At 42.8% G+C, this 20,742-nt stretch overlaps 1 protein-coding gene across 3 annotated transcripts in view; it reads left to right on the top strand.

Annotated features, from left to right (window-relative positions):
* The first annotated feature begins 16,054 nt into the window (after window positions 1-16,054).
* B3GALNT2 (beta-1,3-N-acetylgalactosaminyltransferase 2) overlaps window positions 16,055-20,742 on the top strand; it is a 70,151-nt gene continuing 65,463 nt past the window's right edge. For all 3 annotated transcript variants that reach the window (XM_053604135.1, XM_053604136.1, XM_053604134.1), the window contains exon 1: window positions 16,055-16,410. In XM_053604135.1, the coding sequence (XP_053460110.1) occupies window positions 16,299-16,410 (112 nt within the window). In that variant the 5' untranslated portion in view covers window positions 16,055-16,298. The remainder of the gene's footprint in view (window positions 16,411-20,742) is intronic.

The following is a 20,742-nucleotide window of genomic DNA, read 5'->3' as shown; positions in this document are numbered from 1 at the left end:
GCTGGGTAAACTGGCTGGCAACCTGTAGAAGACTGAAACTGGACCCATCCCTTTCACCATTAACTAAGATAGACTCTCACTGGATAAAAGATTTAAACTTAAGATATGAAACTATAAAAATACTTGAAGAAAGTGCAGGGAAAACTCTTGAAGGAATCGGCCTGGGAGAATATTTTATGAGGAGGACTCCCCAGGCAATTCGAGCAGTATCAAAAATACACTACCGGGACCTGATCAAACTAAAAAGCTTCTGCACATCCAGGAACATAGTGAGTAAAGCAAGCAGACAGCCCTCAGAATGGGAGAAAATATTTGCAGGTTATACCTCCGATAAAGGTCTAATAACCAGAATCCACAGAGAACTCAAACATATTAACAAGAAAAGAACACGTGACCCCATTTCAGGGTGGGCAAGGGACTTGAAGAGAAACTTCTCTAAAGAATACAGACGCACGATCTACAAACACATGAAAAAAGCTCATCATCCTTAATCATCAGAGAAATGCAAATCAAAACTACTCTGAGATATCACCTAACCCCAGTAAGAGTAGCCCACATAACAAAATCCCAAAACCAGAAATGTTGGCGTGGATGTGGAGGAAAGGGCACACTTCTACACTGCTGGTGGGAAGTGGTGGTGCCCACTAATACGTTCCTTCTGGAAAGATGTTTGGAGAACACTTAGAGACCTAAAAATAGACCTGCCATTCGATCCTATAATTCCTTTACTAGGTTTATACCCAGAAGACCAAAAGTCACAATATAACAAAGACATCTGTACCAGAATGTTTATTGCAGCCCAATTCATAATTGCTAAGTCATGGAAGAAGCCCAAGTGCCCATCGACCCACAAATGGACTAGCAAATTATGGTACATGTATACCATGGAATACTATGCAGCCTTAAAGAAAGATGGAGACTTTACCTCTTTCATGTTTACATGGATGGAGCTGGAACATATTCTTCTTAGCAAAGTATCTCAGGAATGGAAAAGTATCCGATGTACTCAGCCCTACTATGAAGCTAAATTATAGCTTTCACATGAAGACTATAACCCAACTATAGCACAAGACTATGAGGAAAGGGCCAAGGAAGGGGAAGGGAGGGGGGAGGTTTTGGTGGAGGGAGGGTAATGGGTGGAACCACATCTATGGTGCATCTTAGAATGGGTACAGGCTATTGCACTAATGTACACAGCTATGATTTAACAAAAAAAAAAGGAAAAAAAGAAGAAAAAAGAAAAAGTAAATATCTGGAAGAAGGGCAGAAGGAAAAAAGTGCAAAGATCCAGAGGCAAAGAACATACCTATCTATTCCTCGGTTGGCAAAGAGGACAGCATGGCTCTGGAGCAAAGTGAATTGGAGGTGGGAGGATTGGCAGGTAAGGTTAGGGGGACAGCACTCCAGATCCCAGTGGCCTGCAGGGCCACCTTAAGGCCTTTGATTTCCCTGTGAGGGAAGTGAGTAGCCATTGCAGAATTTCAGGCAGAGAAATGACATAGTCTTATTTCCGTTTTAACAGCATCACTGTCTTGGGTCAGGTTTCCAGGGAAACAGACTCTGAAGCACAGGTCGTGTGCAGGAGGTTTATTGGGAACTGCTCTTGGGAACAGAGGAGAGGAGTGAGGGAAACTGAGTTGGGCAGAGGAAGAAATTGGACTGTAATGCGGTTGCAACAGCAGCCCCGATGGCTCTCTACAGTTCTCCTAAATCTTTATACCCCTGCTGAGGTAGTCATTGGAGGGGGCTGTACCCTTTGGCAAGGCAGCAGTCTTCAGCCAAGGGCAATTCCCAGAGGGAGATTGGACTCAGAGTCCTAGCTGTCCAATCTCTCCAACCTGAACCAGGGAGTTGTGCCGCCGCATCTCTTAGGGTCGCCCCAGTCCCCACCCTGCCCGGGCAGTCCTATTCCGTAAAGTGAGCACCTGGGATCACTGCGCCATCTTCTGGTTGGTGCTCGTTACTGCACCTTGTCTCCAGGCATTACATGATACTCACATCTCCCTCCTCGACGCACCCCCGCCCCGTTTGATTTTACTCTCACTGGGCCAGTCTATTTACGACTCAGTAATGTGAGCGATCCTCCTGAAACCTAAGTCAGATCATGTACCTCCTGTGATTGAAACCCATCGAATAACTACTCCCCATTCATTTCAGAATCAAAGCCATAATCCTTGTGATTTCTTGTCATACTCTTGCTAGAGGCTAGGCCACTAACCTCATCCCCTGTTATCCTCCCCATCACTCACTCTGTTCCTGCAACACCAGTCTCCCTCCTCTCCCTTGAACACATCTTTGAAGGGTATTTTTTCAGTGTCTATTTTCCTACTCTTCTTGAAGCCCAGAATCTGAAGCATAATCAAAATATAAGTCAAGATGCTTCGGATTGAGATGTTAAGAACTCTGTTCACTACAGTAAAAGGTTATCTTCTGCAATGATTATCTGATAGTCACATCATAGGCATATAATCTAAAATAATTCAACTATTGGCTAAAAATGGGACAGAATTGATCATTTAAAGAGTGCATGTTGCAAAGGCAGCGTGAACTTGCACTCATGTGAGGGAAGGGATGCCAGCAGTCCTGAAACCTCTAAAAAGAATGTTTGAGTATTTTTAAGGTTTCCCAACTATCAATTTTTTTTTTTTTTTTTTGTAGAGACAAGAGTCTCACTGTACCGCCCTCGGGTAGAGTGCTGTGGCGTCACACAGCTCACAGCAACCTCTAACTCTTGGGCTTACGCGATTCTCTTGCCTCAGCCTCCCTAGCAGCTGGGACTACAGGTACCCGCCACAACGCCCGGCTATTTTTTTTTGTTGTTGTTGTTGTTGTTCTTGCAGTTTGGCCGGGGCTGGGTTTGAACCCGCCACCCTTGGTATATGGGGCCGGTGCCCTACTCACTGAGCCACAGGCGCCGCCCCCAACTATCAATTTTTTTAAAGAGAAATTTGTTGTATAGGGGACCAGGTAAGATGGTTTCCGTGAGGGGGAAAGTGAACAACTGAGGTCTTCAGATAAACATTAATGAGAAAGAATTAGAATAAAAAATATTCTTCCTATAGAATGATATTCACAAAACCACAAATGCTTTACATTTTCGGCAGTTAAGAGATTTTAAGGGCTATTAGGACTTCATTGGCTTGTGAAAGAATTGGGCCTGGAGGAAGGAGAGCAAGATGGCGGCCGAGTAACAGGTTCTTTGCATCTGGGCACCGTGAGTCCGGGGAGATAGGACTCCAGGCACCTCTGGCTGGTGGGATCTGCCTATCATCACCCCTGTGAGGATACAGAGAGTCAGCGAGAGACTTCTGGACCCCAAGAGGAGGACTAAAACAGTGGAAAACTGCCAAGTGGTCACGTGTGTTCAATCGGTCTAAACCCACCCACAACTGTAAGTTCAGTAGAAGCGAGACTGCAAACCACAAAGGCCTTACCTGTGAACTGTTTTGGTGTCTTTGGACTTGGCACTCAGTTGAGCTGCCTTGGGGAGAGACTAAGCAGGAATGTGGAGAACTTTGGCCATTGTCTAGGGCCCCAGTCTGAGCCGCTGAGCCAGACAGAGCTAATAGTGTTTGGCTGTGGGCCACAGGGAGCCATTGTGAGTGATCTGCCCCTTCAAGCTCTGCCCTCAGGGTCACAGAGCTAGAATCGGGTGGGAGCTGGTAACCCAGCGAGCAAGTAGCCTAAGGGTGGGGTCTGAGCCACCTTGCAGCCCTAACCCTCAGGGGCAGAGTGAGACCAGTTTTGGCACACTGAGTAAGTGGATAGCTACTTCAGCAGTGATTCCAGCGACAAGCACTTTCCTGGGAAGGCTTCTGCTCAGCAAGTTTACAAGTTCAAAGCGTCTTTTAAGTGGGCTGAAGAGAGATTTAGGGTGTCCACCTGCTGGGGTTTGAGAAATCAGCAGCCCCCAGTCGTATCAAAACTGTGATTAACATCTCATACCCCAGAAGACCATGTGTTGCCCAGACAATATTCAACAACATATACATACTGCTTTGTTTTTGGTTGTGTTTTTTTTTCGTTGTTTTTTTGTTTATTTTGATGTTGTTGATGTTGTTTTGTTTTTTAATTTCAACCTTTTCCATACAGATCTTTTCTCTTTCTCAATTTTTCTAGTTTAATTATAATTTCCCATTGCTGCCTTTTTTAATAACTAGAACTTCATTTTTGCTACTGTTTCTACCGCTATTATTTGGTTTTTCACACAATTTTATCCCGTAAAGTTTTCTGTTTGCTTGTTTGGGTTTGATTTATAGCATTTTTGTCTTTCCTCCCTACTTGGTGGAGGTGGGGTACTGTGTCTGATCAGGTTAGCAAAGAGCTACTGACCTCAAGGGAACCACCCACTGGGCACCCCCAGAAGGTGGGTTTTTTTAAGGTTGTGTCAAAGTACCCTACTGTACACCTATATTGCTCTGTCTCCCTCTTTCTGTGCCCCTCTTCTTTTTGTCAATATTCCTTTTACCCATCCCCTCTCCTTTCTCTACTTTTTTTTTCTTCTTTTCACTCGGTCCTCTTTTCTTTCATCCCTTTCTTGCTCTTCAACCTTCTCACCCTTCTGGTCTTGTACCAAAAGGACTCATCTAACCCTTAGTCCACAGGCACGAGAACTTAAAGAGCAAGAGGAAGTGAAAGGAAAATTAGGGCAAGGAAACAGATAAAAGAAATCACTCATGAGGAAGAATCAGTAGAAAACTCCAGGCAACATGAAAACCAATCCAGAACAACCCTGCCAAGGGACCATGAAGTAGCTACTGCAGAGGATTCCACCTGTAAAGAAATGTTATGTATGACAGAAAGGGAATTTAAAATACACATGATAAAAACAATGAAAGAAATGATGGAAACAATGAAGGAAACTGCTAATAAAGTGGAAAATAACCAAAAGGAAATCCAAAAACAGAATCAAATAAGAGATGAACGATATGAAGAATATAAACAGGATATAGCAGAGCTGAAGGAACTGAAACAGTCAATTAGAACTTAAAGATGCAATGGAAAGTATCAGCAACAGGTTAGACCATGCAGAAGAAAGAATTTCAGAGGTAGAAGACAAAGTTCTTGAGATAACTCAGATAGTAAAAGAGGCAGAAAAGAAGAGAGAGAAAGCAGAACATTCACTGTCAGAATTATGGGACTTTATGAAGCATTCCAAAATACGAGTTATAGGAACCCCAGAAGGGGAAGAAGAAAGCCCCAGAGGAATGGAAGTCATACTAGAGAATATTATAAAAGAAAATTTCCCAAATATCACCAAAGATTCTGACACACTGCTTTCAGAGGGATATCAGACCCCAGGTCACCTCAACTCTAACCGAGCTTCTCCAAGACACATTGTGATGAACCTGTCCAAAGTCAAGACAAAAGAAAAGATTCTGCAAGCTGCCAGGAGTAAGCACCAGTTGACCTACAGGGGCAAATCCATCAGAGTGACCACAGACTTCTCTAATGAAACTTTCCAAGCAAGAAGACAATGGTCATCTACCTTTAATCTACTTAAACAGAAAATTTCCAACCCAGAATTCTGTACCCTGCTAAGCTAAGCTGAAAAATTGACAGAGAAATCAAATCATTTACGGATATACAAACATTGAGAAAATTCGCCACAACAAGACCAGCTCTACAGGAAATACTTCAACCTGTTCTGCACACTGACCACCACAATGGATCAGCAGCAAAGTAAGAACTCAGAAATTAAAGCACAGAACCTAACCTCCACACTGATGCAAGAGATAAGACTAAGCAATGGACTCTCACAAAATAAGATGAATAGAATACTACCACACTTATCAATTATCTCAATAAATGTTAATGGCTTGAATTCCCCACTGAAGAGACATAGATTGGCTGACTGTGTTAAAAAACACAAGCCATCCATTTTCTGTCTGCAAGAAACACACCTGGCTTCAAAAGACAAATTAAAGCTCCGAGTCAAAGGTTGGAAGACAATTTTTCAGGCAAATGGAATTCAGAAGAAAAGAGGAGTTGCAATCTTATTTTCAGATTCATGTGGATTTAAAGCAACTAAAGTCAAAAAAGACAAAGATGGCCACTTTATATTGGTCAAGGTAAAAATACAACAAGAAGATGTCTCAATTCTAAATATTTATGCACCCAATTTAAATGCTCCCAGATTCTTGAAACAGACCTTACTCAGTCTGAGCAATATGATATCTGATAATACCATAATAACAGGGGACTTTAACACTTCTCTTACAGACCTGGACAGATCCTCTAAACAGAAATTAAACAAAGATATAAGAGATTTAAATGAGACCCTAGAACAACTGTGCTTGATAGACACATATAGAACACTCCATCCCAAAGATAAAGAATATACATTCTTCTCATCACCCCACGGAACATTCTCCAAAATTGATCATATCCTGGGACACAAAACAAATATCAACAGAATCAAAAGAATTGAAATTTTACCTTGTATCTTTTCAGACCATAAGGCACTAAAGGTGGAACTCAACTCTAACAAAAATGCTCAACCCCACCCAAAGGCATGGAAATTAAACAATCTTCTGTTGAATAACAGATGGGTGAAGGAAGAAATAAAACAGGAAATCATTAACTTCCTTGAGCATAACAACAATGAAGACACAAGCTACCAAAACATGTGGGATACTGCAAAAGCAGTTTTGAGAGGAAAATTCATCGCTTTAGATGCCTACATTCGAAAAACAGAAAGAGAGCGCATCAACAATCTCACAATCCATCTTATGGAATTGGAAAAAGAAGAACAATCTAAGCCTAAACTCAGTAGAAGAAAGGAAATATCCAAAATCAAATCAGAGATCAATGAAATTGAAAACAAAAGAATCATTCAGAAAATTAATGAAACAAGGAGTTGGTTTTTTGAAAAAATAAATAAAATAGATAAACCATTGGCCAGACTAATGAGAAATAGAAAAGTAAAATCTCTAGTAACCTCAATCAGAAATGATAAAGGGGAAATAACAACTGATCCCACAGAGATACAAGAGATCATCTCTGAATACTGCCAGAAACTGTATGCCCAGAAATTTGACAATGTGAAGGAAATGGATCAATATTTGGAATCACACCCTCTCCCTAGAGTTAGCCAGGAAGAAATAGAGCTCCTGAACAGACCAATTTCAAGCACTGAGATCAAAGAAACAATAAAAAAATCTTCCAACCAAAAAATGCCCTGGTCCAGATGGCTTCACACCAGAATTCTATCAAACCTTCAAGGAAGAGCTTATTCCTGTACTGCAGAAATTATTCTAAAAAACTGAGGAAGAAGGAATCTTCCCCAACACATTCTATGAAGCAAACATCACCCTGATACCAAAACCAGGAAAAGACCCAAACAAAAAGGAGAATTTCAGACCAATCTCACTCATGAATATAGATGAAAAAATTCTCAACAAAATCCTAGCCAACAGATTATAGCTTATCATCAAAAAAGTCATTCATCATGATCAAGTAGGCTTCATCCCAGGGATGCAAGGCTGGTTTAACATATGCAAGTCCATAAACGTTATCCACCATATTAACAGAGGCAAAAATAAAGATCACATGATCCTCTCAATAGATGCAGAAAAAGCATTTGATAAAATCCAGCATCCTTTTCTAATTAGAACACTGAAGAGAATAGGCATAGGTGGCACATTTCTAAAACTGATTGAAGCTATCTATGACAAACCCACAGCTAGTATTTTACTGAATGGAGTAAAACTGAAAGGTTTTCCTCTTAGAACTGGAACCAGACAAGGTTGTCCTCTGTTACCTTTACTATTCAACATGGTGCTGGAAGTTCTAGCCAATACAATTAGGCAAGACAAGGAAATAAAGGGAATCCAAATGGGAGCAGAGGAGGTCAAACTCTCCCTCTTTGCTGACGACATGATCTTATACTTAGAGAACCCCAAAGACTCAACCACAAGACTCCTAGAAGTCATCAAAAAATACAGTAATGTTTCAGGATATAAAATCAATGTCCACAAGTCAGTAGCCTTTGTATACACCAATAAGAGTCAAGATGAGAGGCTAATTAAGGACACAACTCCCTTCACCATAGTTTCAAAGAAAATGAAATACCTAGGAATATACCTAACGAAGGAGGTGAAGGACCTCTATAAAGAAAATTATGAAATCCTCAGAAAGGAAATAGCAGAGGATATTAACAAATGGAAGAACATACCATGCTCATGGATGGGTAGAATCAACATTGTTAAAATGTCTATACTTCCCAAAGCAATCTACCTATTCAATGCCATTCCTATCAAAATCCCAACATCGTACTTTCAAGATTTGGAGAAAATGATTCTGCATTTTGTATGGAACCGGAAAAAAACCCGTATAGCTAAGGCAGTTCTTAGTAATAAAAATAAAGCTGGGGGCATCAGCATACCAGATTTTAGTCTGTACTACAAAGCCGTAGTGGTCAAGACAGCATGGTACTGGCACAAAAACAGAGACATAGACACTTGGAATCGAATTGAAAACCAAGAAATGAAACTAACATCTTACAACCACCTAATCTTCGATAAACCAAACAAGAACTTACCTTGGGGGTCTTTACTCCCTATTCAACAAATGGTGTTGGGAGAACTGGATGTCTACTTGTAAAAGACTGAAACTGGACCCACACCTTTCCCCACTCACAAAAATTGATTCAAAATGGATAAAGGACTTAAATTTAAGGCATGAAACAATAAAAATCCTCCAAGAAAGCATAGGAAAAACACTGGAAGATATTGGCCTGGCAAAAGACTTCATGAAGAAGACTGCCATGGCAATTGCAACAACAAAAATAAACAAATGGGACTTCATTAAACTGAAAAGCTTCTGTATAGCTAAGGAGACAATAACCAAAGCAAAGAGACAACCTACACAATGGGAAAGGATATTTGCATATTTTCAATCAGACAAAAGCTTGATAACTAGGATCTATAGAGAACTCAAATTAATCCACATGAAAAAAGCCAACAATCCCATATATCAATGGGCAAGAGACATGAATAGAACCTCTGTAAAGATGACAGACAAATGGCTAACAAACACATGAAAAAATGTTCATCATCTCTATATATTAGAGAAATGCAAATCAAAACAACCCTGAGATATCATCTAACCCCAGTGAGAATGGCCCACATCACAGAATCTCAAAACTGCAGATGCTGGTGTGGATGTGGAGAGAAGGGAACACTTTTACACTGCTGGTGGGACTGCAAACTAGTACAACCTTTCTGGAAGGAAGTATGGAGAAACCTCAAAGCACTCAAGCTAGACCTCCCACTTGATCCTGCAATCCCATTACTGGGCATCTACCCAGAAGGAAGAAGATCCTTTTATCATAAGGACACTTGTACTAGACTGTTCATTGCAGCTCAATTTACAATTGCCAAAATGTGGAAACAGCCTAAATGCCCACCAACCCAGGAATGGATTAACAAGCTGTGGTATATGTATAACATGGAATACTATTCAGCTATTAAAAAAAAATGGAAACTTTACATCCTTCGTATTAACCTGGATGGAAGTGGAAGACATTATTCTTAGTAAAGCATCACAAGAATGGAGAAGCATGAATCCTATGTACTTAATTTTGATATGAGGACAATTAATGACAATTAAGGTCATGGGGGGGAGGAAAAGCAGAGAGAGGGATGGAGGGAGGGGGGTGGGGCTTTGGTGTGTGTCACACTTTATGGGGGCAAGACACGATTGCAAGAGGGACATTGCCTAACAATTGCAATCAATGTAACATGGCTTATTGTACCCTCAATGAATCCCCAACAATAAAAAAAAAAAGAAAAAAAAAATCAAAACCATTTATAAACAGATACCACCCCTATTAATAGGTCAGAGTATACCCTTTCACACACACCCATTTTTATGTTCATGTATACACTTATATTGAAATATCCTAATTTTTTAATTGTAGTGAAATATAATACAAAATTCATCATCGTAACCATTTTCTTTCTTTTTTTTTTTTTGTAGAGACAGAGTCTCACTTTATGACCCTCAGTAGAGTGCTGTGGCCTCACACAGCTCACAGCAACCTCCAACTCCTGGGCTTAAGCGATTCTCTTGCCTCAGCCTCTCGAGTAGCTGGGACTACAGGCGCTCGCCACAACACCGGGCTATTTTTTGGTTGCAGTTTGGCTGGGGCCAGGTTTGAACCCGCCACCCTGGGTATATGGGGCCGGCGCCTTACCAACTGAGCCACAGGCGCCGCCGCATTGTAACCATTTTCAAATGTATATGTCAGTGTACAGATGTATTAAATAGTACATAATTGCAAATATCACCACAATCCATGTCCATAGCTATTTTCATCTTATAAAACTTAGTGTCTGAGCTCCCTCCCACCCCCCGCCCAAACTGGTATGCACCTGTTGAAAGTAATTCTCCCAAAGTATGCTTTTACTTTATTTTTCTTTTCACTGGAGCATTTTTTTAAAATTGCACACAAGTATGCAAACCACAATTTAGCTATACTTAACCTATAGGAACGCCTATACTTTTACATCAACTTTTTCAGAAAATGTTCTTTCAGCTTTAGACTTTACACTTGCTGGCTCAAGTTATTTGCAAAGTCGAAAGTCTACAAAACAAATAATTTGGTAATTTGGAGAGGAAATGTCCCTAAAACTAGGGCCTAAAGTTTATTCACATTTTATTTCTAAAGTGATGTGGTTCAAACTGCAATAAAGTTTATTTCCTTTCTTTAGTTTGGAAGTAGTTCCTGGACCACAGAGGTAAATTCAGCCATTTACCCAGGACATTTATTTGGTTTGTGAAATCAATATGTTTACTTTCTTTATCCTCAAGTTAAGTATCTGAAAAATAAATTTTACTTTAGCAATCAGTGTAACCTGGCTTATTGTACCCTCAATGAATCCCCAACAATAAAAAAAAAAAAAGAAAAAAAAATTTTACTTTAATAAAACAATGTGCTTAAAACTGCAAAAAAAAAAAGAATTGGGGCTGTACTGGAGAAAAGAGAGCAAGCAAGACGTGTCCCTCGTAGGGAGGAGGTGAGACAGCACTTCGAAGTGGTATTGGGGGCAGGACCTCAAGCAAGAGATGGAACCTAGGAGCAAGTTTATGTCATATCTAGTTTTAAATTTTTCTTCCTGTATTTTTTTTTAAGAGTCTCACTTTGTTACCTTCGGTAGAGTACCGTAACATTATAGGTCACAGCAACTTCAAAGTCCTGGGCTCAAGTGATCCTCTTGCCTCAGCCTCCCAAGTAGCTGAGACTACAGGTGCCAGCCACAATGCCTGGCTATTTTTTTAGAGACAGGGTCTCCCACTTACTCAGGCTGCTCTAGAATTCATGAGCTCAAGCTATCCACCTGCCTCGGCCTCCCAGAATGCTGGAATTACAGGCATGAACTACTATGCCCAAGCTCTTCCTGTACTTTCTTGGGCTAAATCCTTAATAAAGTCTGATAAACATGTCCTAGCTGTGATTTGTAAGATAAAGTTGCTATGTCTATTATTTGGAGCTGGTGCTGTGGCCCAGAGAAGTGGTTATGAATTGAGATGGTTGGTGGAGAAGGATGAGAGCAGCTGTCTGGAGCAAGAGGTGACCATGAGAGTAATGGTGATTTTGGCCAGGCACAGTGGCTCACTCCTGTAATCTCGGCACTCTGGGAGGCCAGGGTGGGTAGATTGCCTGAGCTCACAGGTTCAAGACCAGCCTGAGCAAGAGTGAGACCACCATCTCTAAAAATAGCCAGGCATTGTGGTGGGAGCCTGTAGTCTGAGCTACTTGGAGGCTGAGGCAAGAGAATCATTTGAGCCCATGAGTTTGAGGTTGCTGTGAGCTATGATGGCACAGTACTCTACAGGGGGCAAGAAAGTGAGACTCTGTCTCAAAAAATATATACAAATAAAACACCAGAGAGTAATGATGATTTTGTGGAAAAGCAAGCCCTCCTGCGGCACTCCTAAATAGTTAGAGGACTAGAGTTTCTAGAGTTATAGAGGCTCAGGGCACAGATTGCCTTCATGAGCATTAAAAAAAAAGGTGCCTGATCTCTTTCCATCCCTCGAAAAATAAAGAGTTTGGGAAATTCAGAATCTGTACAGAAGAAGAAATATCTAGGCTATAGTGGTTAAGTCTGGAGAGGAAGATTGAGGTGGGCCAATGTAGGAGTCTCACATTGCATTTATATTACTTGTACTTATTATTATAACCATGTATTAAATATAAGGTTTAGGAGGAAGCAGAATAACTGTGAAAGGATTATAAACTTCTTCACAAATAGTATATTTGTGGGAAATAAGAGTCTCAAGGGGAGGCCAGGTGCGGTGGCTCACTGTAGTCCCAGTGCTTTGGGATCACTGGAAACCAGGAATTCAAGACTGCAAGGAGCTATGATCATACCACTGTGCTCCAGCCCAGGTGACAGAGTAAAGACCCTATCTCTTATCAAAAAATAAACTTTTTTTTTTTTTTTTTGCCTAGAATACTCTTGAACACCTTTGTTTTCTCTTATTTCCTTCTTTCCTTCCTTTTTCTTTTTTGAGACAGAGTCTCTCCCTGGACTGCTGTGGCATCATAGCTCACAGCAACCTCCAACTCTTGGGCTCAAGTTTTTTTGTTTTTCCTATTTTTAGTAGAAACTTGGTCTTGCTTTTGCTCAGGCTGGTCTCAAAAGTCTCATGAGCTCAAGTAGTCCACCCACCTCCGCCTCCCAGAGTGCTAGGATTAAGGCATGAGCCACCCAGCACTTCTCACTTTCTGATCTTGTTAACTGGCTTCTGATTTCAAGCCCCACACCTGTGTTTTCAAAGGATCGCCTCCTCTAGGGAGCCTTGGGCTCAGTTAAATACAGTTAGCCCTCTCTATCCGTGTGTTTCACATCCATGAATTCAACCAACCGCAGATGGGAAATATTCAGAAAAAAAAAAACTCCACAAAGTTCCAAGAAGCAAAACTTCTATTTGTCATAGGCTGTTGAATCCACCTGAATGAAGTGATGGGTAGGCGTTGTGCTTGGCATGGTAAGTGACCTAGAGATGACGTCAAGCACGGTTCTTTCTCGACCCCACAGGAACTGTATTAAAGGGCCACGGCATTAGGAAGGTTGAGAACCACTGATGTAAAGCATACAAAGGGTACCATACCATTTTATACCAGAGCCTTGAGAAACACCAGATTTTGGTAACCATGGGAGGGGGGTCCTGGAAACAATTCCCCAAGGATACTGAGGGAGAACTGTAACTCCTTTGCGCCACTGCAACACGCTGTGCATTCCTTGCTCATTTTGTATGCTTGTCCACACAAAATTGTCTGGCACATAATAAATGCTAAGTTATTGGTGAGCACTTTGTTACACTGAATTGTAACACCCACCATCCTAGTTTACCATTCCCTATTTCTAATTTTCTTGTTCACATCATAGACTATGAGCAGCCGGAGTATACAGACTGTTGATATCATCACTGGGTTTTAAAAATTTTATTCTTTTATTCTGCAATCTGCTCCATTTCAGTCCCACTCTCATTATTCCCCTACCCTGCCCTTTTTAATATATTTTCCACAGCACTTATTACCATCTTTGAACATCTCGGTTAATGTATTTCTTTATTATGTCTATAGTTTGCACCACCACCGTCATCATCACAGGACAGGATCTGAGTTTTGTTCAAATACCCTTTGAGACAGCCAATTATTACTTTCTTTTTTTTTTGAGACAGTTTTCGTATGTCAACCTTCGTAGAGCACTGTGACATCACAGCTCACAGCGACCTCTAACTCTTGGGCTTAAGTGATTCTCTTGCCTCAGCCTCCCAAGTAGCTGGGACTATAGGTGCCAGTCACAATGCCCAGCTATTTTTTGTTGTAGTTGTCATTGTTGTTTAGCTGGCCTGGGCTGGGTTCAAACCCACCAGCCGCAGTGCATGTGGCCCGCACCATAACCACTGTGGTACAGGCACCGAGCCCAATTATTACTTTCTTAACAATTCCTTTAATTGAAATGTAGAAAGCAAGTCAGCATAGTTTCTAACAAAAGAATTTCTAACAAGAAATTTCTAAACAGGGCAGCGCCTGTGGCTCAAGGAGTGGGGCGCTGGTCCCATATGCCGGAGGTGGCGGGTTCAAACCCAGCCCCGACCAAAAACCACAAAGAAAAAAAAAAAAGAAATTTCTAAACATTACATATTTTCCTTTCTTACTGAGATATGTACACAATATCTGGGAAATCGGCATGCAGATCTTGGTGACACTTGCCCAGGACCCACAATAATCACAGCCTTTTAATTCTGTTTCCCATAAGAAGGAAAAAGTGTTTCTTCCTGTTTTCAGATTCTTCAACTGCTAAGAAATAGAATTTCTCAGATTTTCATAATATACTGTGGTAGTTAAACTCTGGGATGGGTTTCCAATAATCCTTGCCCCCAATATGCCCTTGTGTGGTTCTTCACACAGTTAATCAGGGCTACTGTGTGATCAGTAGATTAGTGAAGTGACAGTGTGTGTCTTTCAGTGTTTTGTCATAAAAGGTATGGCAGCATCTGCCATGTCAGTCACCTACGAAGTGGATTCTCCAGCCCCACTCAAGCCTTCAGATGACTGGTTGACATCTGCCTGCAACATTATGAGGGACCTTGAACCAGAATTTAGCTCCCGATTCCTGACATGTAGAAATTGTGAGAGATGATTATTTTTTTTAAGAGTTTTGGATTAATTTGTTACGTAGCAACAGAAAACTAACAAATACACAAATCCCTTTTTGATGACAAAAACAATTTCTGGCCCTACATGAGTTAAATTATCTGTATTTACTTAATGCAAACACACAGCATAAATTCGAAAGCTTATAGCTTTATACAAGTATTAAAACAAACAGATTTTGAAACTAAATATAGCGCAGCAGGCAATATTACAAAACAAAAGTAATTCAACGGAGGGTTGCTTTTCTGAAACTAAGTTGCCACTCAATGAGACTCTTGGTACTGACAGTGCCTGGGATATCTATTGTTGGATCGCTGTTATTTGAATAAAAAAATCTTTATTTCCTTATGCCTGTTTGAGATGGATCTTCTGTCAACCAAAAGTTTTCTGAACAACTTATGAAAATTAAAACAAACAAACAAAAGTACAACATACCCCCCCCCCCCCACACACATCATAGCCTAGGCTCTCGTTCTCCCTTTCCCCCACCTTCTTAGCACCAGTACCCTCACTGCCTCTTCCCTTCTTGGGCGAATGCGGGCCGGGGGGGGGGGGGCGGGGCTCACGTCGGGCTGCAGGTGCACCGCTGGGCGGAGTTTCATCTCCAAGGGGCGGAAGCCCCTCGCAGATCCCCCGAGCCCGCATTCGCTCGGCCCTCCCGGCTCACGTCCAACTTGACAGCACCAGTTTCAGCCCGGGGCCTGTGCAACTCTACCCTCGAAGGGAATGTCGCCCTCGTACTCCACAGCTTGGTACCGGGGCGCTATCTGCCTTACTCATCCGGCATTCCTCGAGCACGGAACCGGGCAAAGAGCCGGGAACACACTGCACCAGAGCTAATCCCTGATGATTCACCGTTCAAGATACGGACAAGCGGGGCTTTCTCGTCCCGCTCTTTGGGCCAAGAAGACGTCACCGGATTCCATCTTCCACAGTAGACCAGGGAGCAAGGCTCCGGCACAAGGGAGCACGGCGGGATTTCAAACACGAGTCACTGGGATCTCCTTGCAATCTGAGGCAAACAGCGACCTTTGTCTAAACCGCGTTTCCCTTCCCGGCTTGGGGCAGCCTCCCTGCGCCAAGGCACCTGGCACTACCTCCCGTCGGCCGTTGGGGGGCAGCAGGCTCCGAGAAGGGACGCGCATGTTCCTTGTGAGGCCTGGAATTTCGCCTTCGCGTCCCGAGTGACGGAACAGCGTGCGTAGCATTACGGGAAATGTAGTTTTCAGGCCTCATGCTCCCGAGGGCGCCTCCTGCCTTGGCCCAGAGCAGGACTTCAACTCCCGGCCGGCCGGCGGGCGCGGGTGGGGACGCGAGAGAAGAGGGCGGAGCGAGTGGGAGGAAAAAGGTGGGCGGAGTCGGTGGGAAGGCCGCGCGGAGGGGGCGGGGCTTCGGCCGGCAGAGCCGCCGCCGCCCGGGGTCTGAAGAACCTGAGGCGCGGGACCCGGAACCGCAGGGATTCCTGACGGCGCCGGGCGCGAGAGCGGGCGTGCCCAGAGTGGTGGCGCAGGCGTCTGCCGCCGCCCCTCAGCAGCCGCACGTGCAGGTCCACTCCCTCTCCGCCGGGACGCGGGAGAGCCCGGCGCGTGGCGGGGGCTCGAGGTGGAGCCGGCGGGGGCGGCCAATGCGAAACTGGCTGGTGCTGCTGTGCCCGTGTGTGCTCGGGGCCGCGCTGCACCTCTGGCTGAGGCTGCGCTCCCCGCCGCCCGCTCGCGCCTCCGGGGCGGGCCCGGCAGGTGAGGTCCTGGGGCCGGGCGGGCCGGCGGCCGCGGAGGGCGGGGGCCGGACTCCGACTCCGGTGCGGCTCGGTGCGGCGGAGTTCCGCCGGGAACTGCTGGGGTGGGGGTGGGGAAGGGCCAGACACGGCGGGCCCCAGACGAAACAAACGGAGCGTGAACATCGGGCAAACTTGCGGGGAGCTTTTCTTTCTGTGTCCCTGCGGCGTCTCGCCTCCCCGCACCCCTTAACCGCCGCACGGCCGGCGCCCGCAGCGGCCAGCGCTCGGGCTGACCCCAGGCTGTCCCCAGGCCTGGGCGGCCGTGTCCCACTGGGGAGCAGATCCTCCTGTGCCCTTCACACCGGCGGCGGCTGCTTTGAAGCGCGGGCTCAAAAGTTTTCTCTCCCACCCCCAAGTTGTCGTCCTCCCTTGGCCAAGACTTTTGAGTGCCATGGGTACTGCGTGTACGTGTTTTGTTTTTAAGGAATAACTTGGCTGGGAGAACGTGCTGTAGTTTGTGTTCTTTGATTATGACGTGAGTCGGTTAAACAGGTCTACACCTGAAATAGGGCACGGCCGCGAGTGGAGTTGCCTTAAGTTCGGTTCTCGTAGCCTGCTAATGAAGTTCGCACGGAAATACCAAATTTCCTAACGATCATGTCCATTTGCTCTAAAACATAATCGGGGTTTGTGTTTTTAAGGTTTTTATAAACTGATCTGAGAAAAGTGCCGTATACATATAATGCTTTGTAACATCTGCTAGGGTTGTGTTTTACAGGTTTCTTTATTTTTTATTTTTTCAGACAAGTCTTATTTGTCACCCTCAGTAGAGTGCTGTGGCGTCATAGCTCGATGAAATATTCGTTGTTCGCTTCACATCTTAATAGAACGCTTTGCCCACAGTAGGTACCCAGTGGATTATTTCAGTAGGTCCCACCACCCTGAGCGCTGCTTTAGGCTTCCCCTCTATTCTTGCCTTCATTTTAAGGGCTCGCGATAGGACACATAAAACAAACCTAGAAAGCTCTCTTAAAATAAGGTAATAGCCGTTTTGTTTTTTAACTACATTGAGTTTTTTTTTTTATTTTCCCCCCCGAAGCAGTTCTTTGCTTATACAGAAGTTTTAAAAATTATAATCGAGTATTTGCAGTTCAGCCCAATGTACCTTATAAATAGAAAGTACTGCAATACTTAAAACAATCTCACTGTTATATGAGATAATATTGGGGTTATTTTGGTAACAGTCTCTTTTTCTATCAGACTAACCACCAGCTCTTTGGAAAGGATTTGTGTAACCTGAATAGAATTAAACAATGCTTAACTGATTTAATGAAAGTACAGTGTTAACAGTGCATTTAACTTGTTAACAGGTTGGGGTTTGTGTTTTTAAGGTTTTTATAAACTGATCTGAGAAAAGTGCCATATACATATAATGCTTTGTAACATCTGCTAGGGTTGTGTTTTACGGGTTTCTTTCTGTTTTATTTTTTGAGACATCTTATTTGTCACCCTCAGTAGAGTGCTTTGGCGTCATAGCTCACAGCAACCTCAAACTCTTGGGCTCAAGAGATTCTCCTGCCTCAGCCTCCTGAGTAGCTGGGACTACAGGTGCCTGTCACGTGCTTGGCTAGTTTTTCTATTTTTACTAGAGACAGGGTCTCACTCTTGCTCAGGTTACTCTCAAACTCCAGAGCTCAGGCAGTCCATCAGGCTGGGCCTCCCACAGTGCTAGGATTACAGGTATGAGTGAGCCACAGCACCTGGCCTCTTTCTTTTTCCTTTTCTTTTTCTTTCTTTTTTCTTTATATATATAGTTGAGCCCTACTGGAATCTACTTGCAAAATGTCCTTAGAATTTTTATGACCTTACCAGTCTTCAGTGTTTAATAAAACCCACAAAAGCTCTGCCTTCAAGTTTAAATCTAAGTTAACCTGCCAGGCAGTTTCTTAGTTTGAGAAAAGATTTTTCTACCCTTAGTGTTTGGGTGATGCTTTTATCTGCCATCTAGTTAGATCAGGCTAGATCAAGGAAATGAAGAAGTAGATGTAGAAAGGACAGGGTGGCGATGCCTCTAGCTCAGCAGGTAGGGCACTGGCCAAATAAATTGAGGCTGGTGGGTTGGAACCAGGTCTGGGCCAGATAAAACAACAATGGCAACAACAAAAAAGGGGGGGGGGCAGGGTGTGTGTGTGTGTGTGTGTGTGTGTGTGTACAACATCTATATAAAAGAAAGAGGCCAGGTGCTGTGGCTCACTCATGCCTGATATATATGTATCTATATCTGGTGTGTGTGTGTGTGTGTATATATATATATATGCGTGCATATACATATATGTACATGCATGTATGTGAAGATCAATACTAGTTACATAAATTAATTGGACTTTGGATACTATGCTTTTGCTCATATAATAAATAGGCTATTTTAATCTAAATTAAACGTAACTCCCAACTCTTATTTTTCTGTTTTGGTACTTTTTTTTGTTTTTTGTTTTTTTTGAGACAGAGTCTCAAAGCTGTTGCCCTGGGTAGAGAGCTGTGGCGTCATAGCTCACAGCAACCTCCAACTCGGGCTCAAGTGTTCCTCTTGCCTCAGTTTTTCTATTTTTAGTAGAGATGGGCTCTTGCTCTTGCTCAGGCTGGTTTTGAACTCGTGAGCCCAAGCAGTCCACCTGCCTTGGCCTCACAGAGTGCTAGGATTATAGACGTGAGCCAACACGCCAGGCCCCTTTTTGGTACATTCCAAACTAAAAGCAGTGAATACATCTTGATTGCTAAAATTTCCCACAGCACCTTTTCCCATTGTGCTATCACCATGTTCAATCTAAAAACATTTTTCCCTTTTAACCTTACAGTTTGAGCATAAGAAGTAAGAAAAAACTCAGGATTTTATTAAGTATTCTTCTTTTGAATTAACATGTGAAGATGTATTTTTATTGTTTTCTGCCTGTTTTCAGTCTCATTAAGTCAAAGTGGTATTTTTTGAAAGATAGATTTACCTTCCCTAAATATTAAAAAAGACCCTCTGATTGGCAGTTGATTCAGCAAATATGTGAGCACCTACTCTGTGTCAGTTTCTGTTGTAGGTATGGTATTACAGTAGAATCAAGCTAAAGTCCTTTCCCTCATTCAGTTTATTTTAGAAGAGAAGAGCTTAAGGAAATAATTGTAAATATCACAGGGGGTAGTGGTAAGTATGGCAAAGAAAAATAAAGCAGTGTAAGATTAGAGGATGTTGGGCTGCTGTTTGCAATAGAGATGTCAGAGAAGGTCACTCTAAGATGTGACAGCTGAGCAGGGATGAGAATGAAGTGAATGAGCCATGTTGGTACCAGGACTAACAACTTTCTGATGTGGTAGCTTGCCTTAAGTAGCTGAAACCGGTCAGGGAGAGCAATTGGTGAAGAAGAAGCACGTCTTGTGTTGTGTAATCCAGCATACCCAAGAGTGACGGAGGAAAATGGAGGAGGAGATATCCACTGGACTGGGGGCTGGACTAGATATAGGAGAACTTAATTACCACATACTGGTTTTGGGTAATGCCTTAGCAGAAATTATCTAACACTTAATTTAGAAAAACAATGTGGCAAAAGAAGGCTTCTCTTTGCAGGACATCTGGAAAGAAAGAAACCCAAGAGAAAGGAAATAAGCTTATATCTACTTTACAGATTCTGAGCCTTAGGTTTTGTGCTAGATCAGTGGTTCTCAACTTTCCTAATGGCGGTGAGCCGTTAATACAGTTCCTCATGTTGTGGTGACCCCCAACCATAAAATTATTTTTGTTGCTACTTCATAACTGTAATTTTGCTACTGTTTTGAATCGTAATGTAAATACCTCATATGCAGGATGTATTTTCATTGTTACAAAGGGGTTGAGAACCTGTCAGCTAGATGCATAATTCCTGCTCTCAAGGTGCTCACATGTCAAATGGAAACAGACACAAACCAAGTGGAAGGTCAAAAACAAAATGAGCTTGCTGTGCAATTTTGCTTAGGGCTAGTTCTTCCAAAATTATCCCTATATGCTAATTGTGTCTCTGTGCTTCAGTTTTCTTACTTATAAAAAGATGATCTCAGAGTGATTGTGAAGACTCAATTAATGAAATACCAGAACAGTGCCTAGTTCATAGTAAATGCTCCATGAATGTTAGAGAGTGGTAGTGTGGTATTTTGGGTGGTATCTTTAATAGCATGGATGATTGTCCTACCAGTAGATTTTAATACTTTCTGAGCTTATATTGAGTGATGAGTTTGAAGTTAACCTTATGTAGACTTTAATATACTTTTGGATGTTCACTGTCAGTGCAGAGCCTCACAGGTGGCTAAACTCTCAGGTTATATTAAAGAAAAA

The sequence above is a fragment of the Nycticebus coucang genome, chromosome 10 (assembly GCF_027406575.1).
Source record: "Nycticebus coucang isolate mNycCou1 chromosome 10, mNycCou1.pri, whole genome shotgun sequence".
Taxonomy (NCBI): domain Eukaryota; kingdom Metazoa; phylum Chordata; class Mammalia; order Primates; family Lorisidae; genus Nycticebus; species Nycticebus coucang.
Note: the sequence above shows the minus strand (reverse complement) of the source record. Positions and strands in the feature narration are given on the sequence as shown.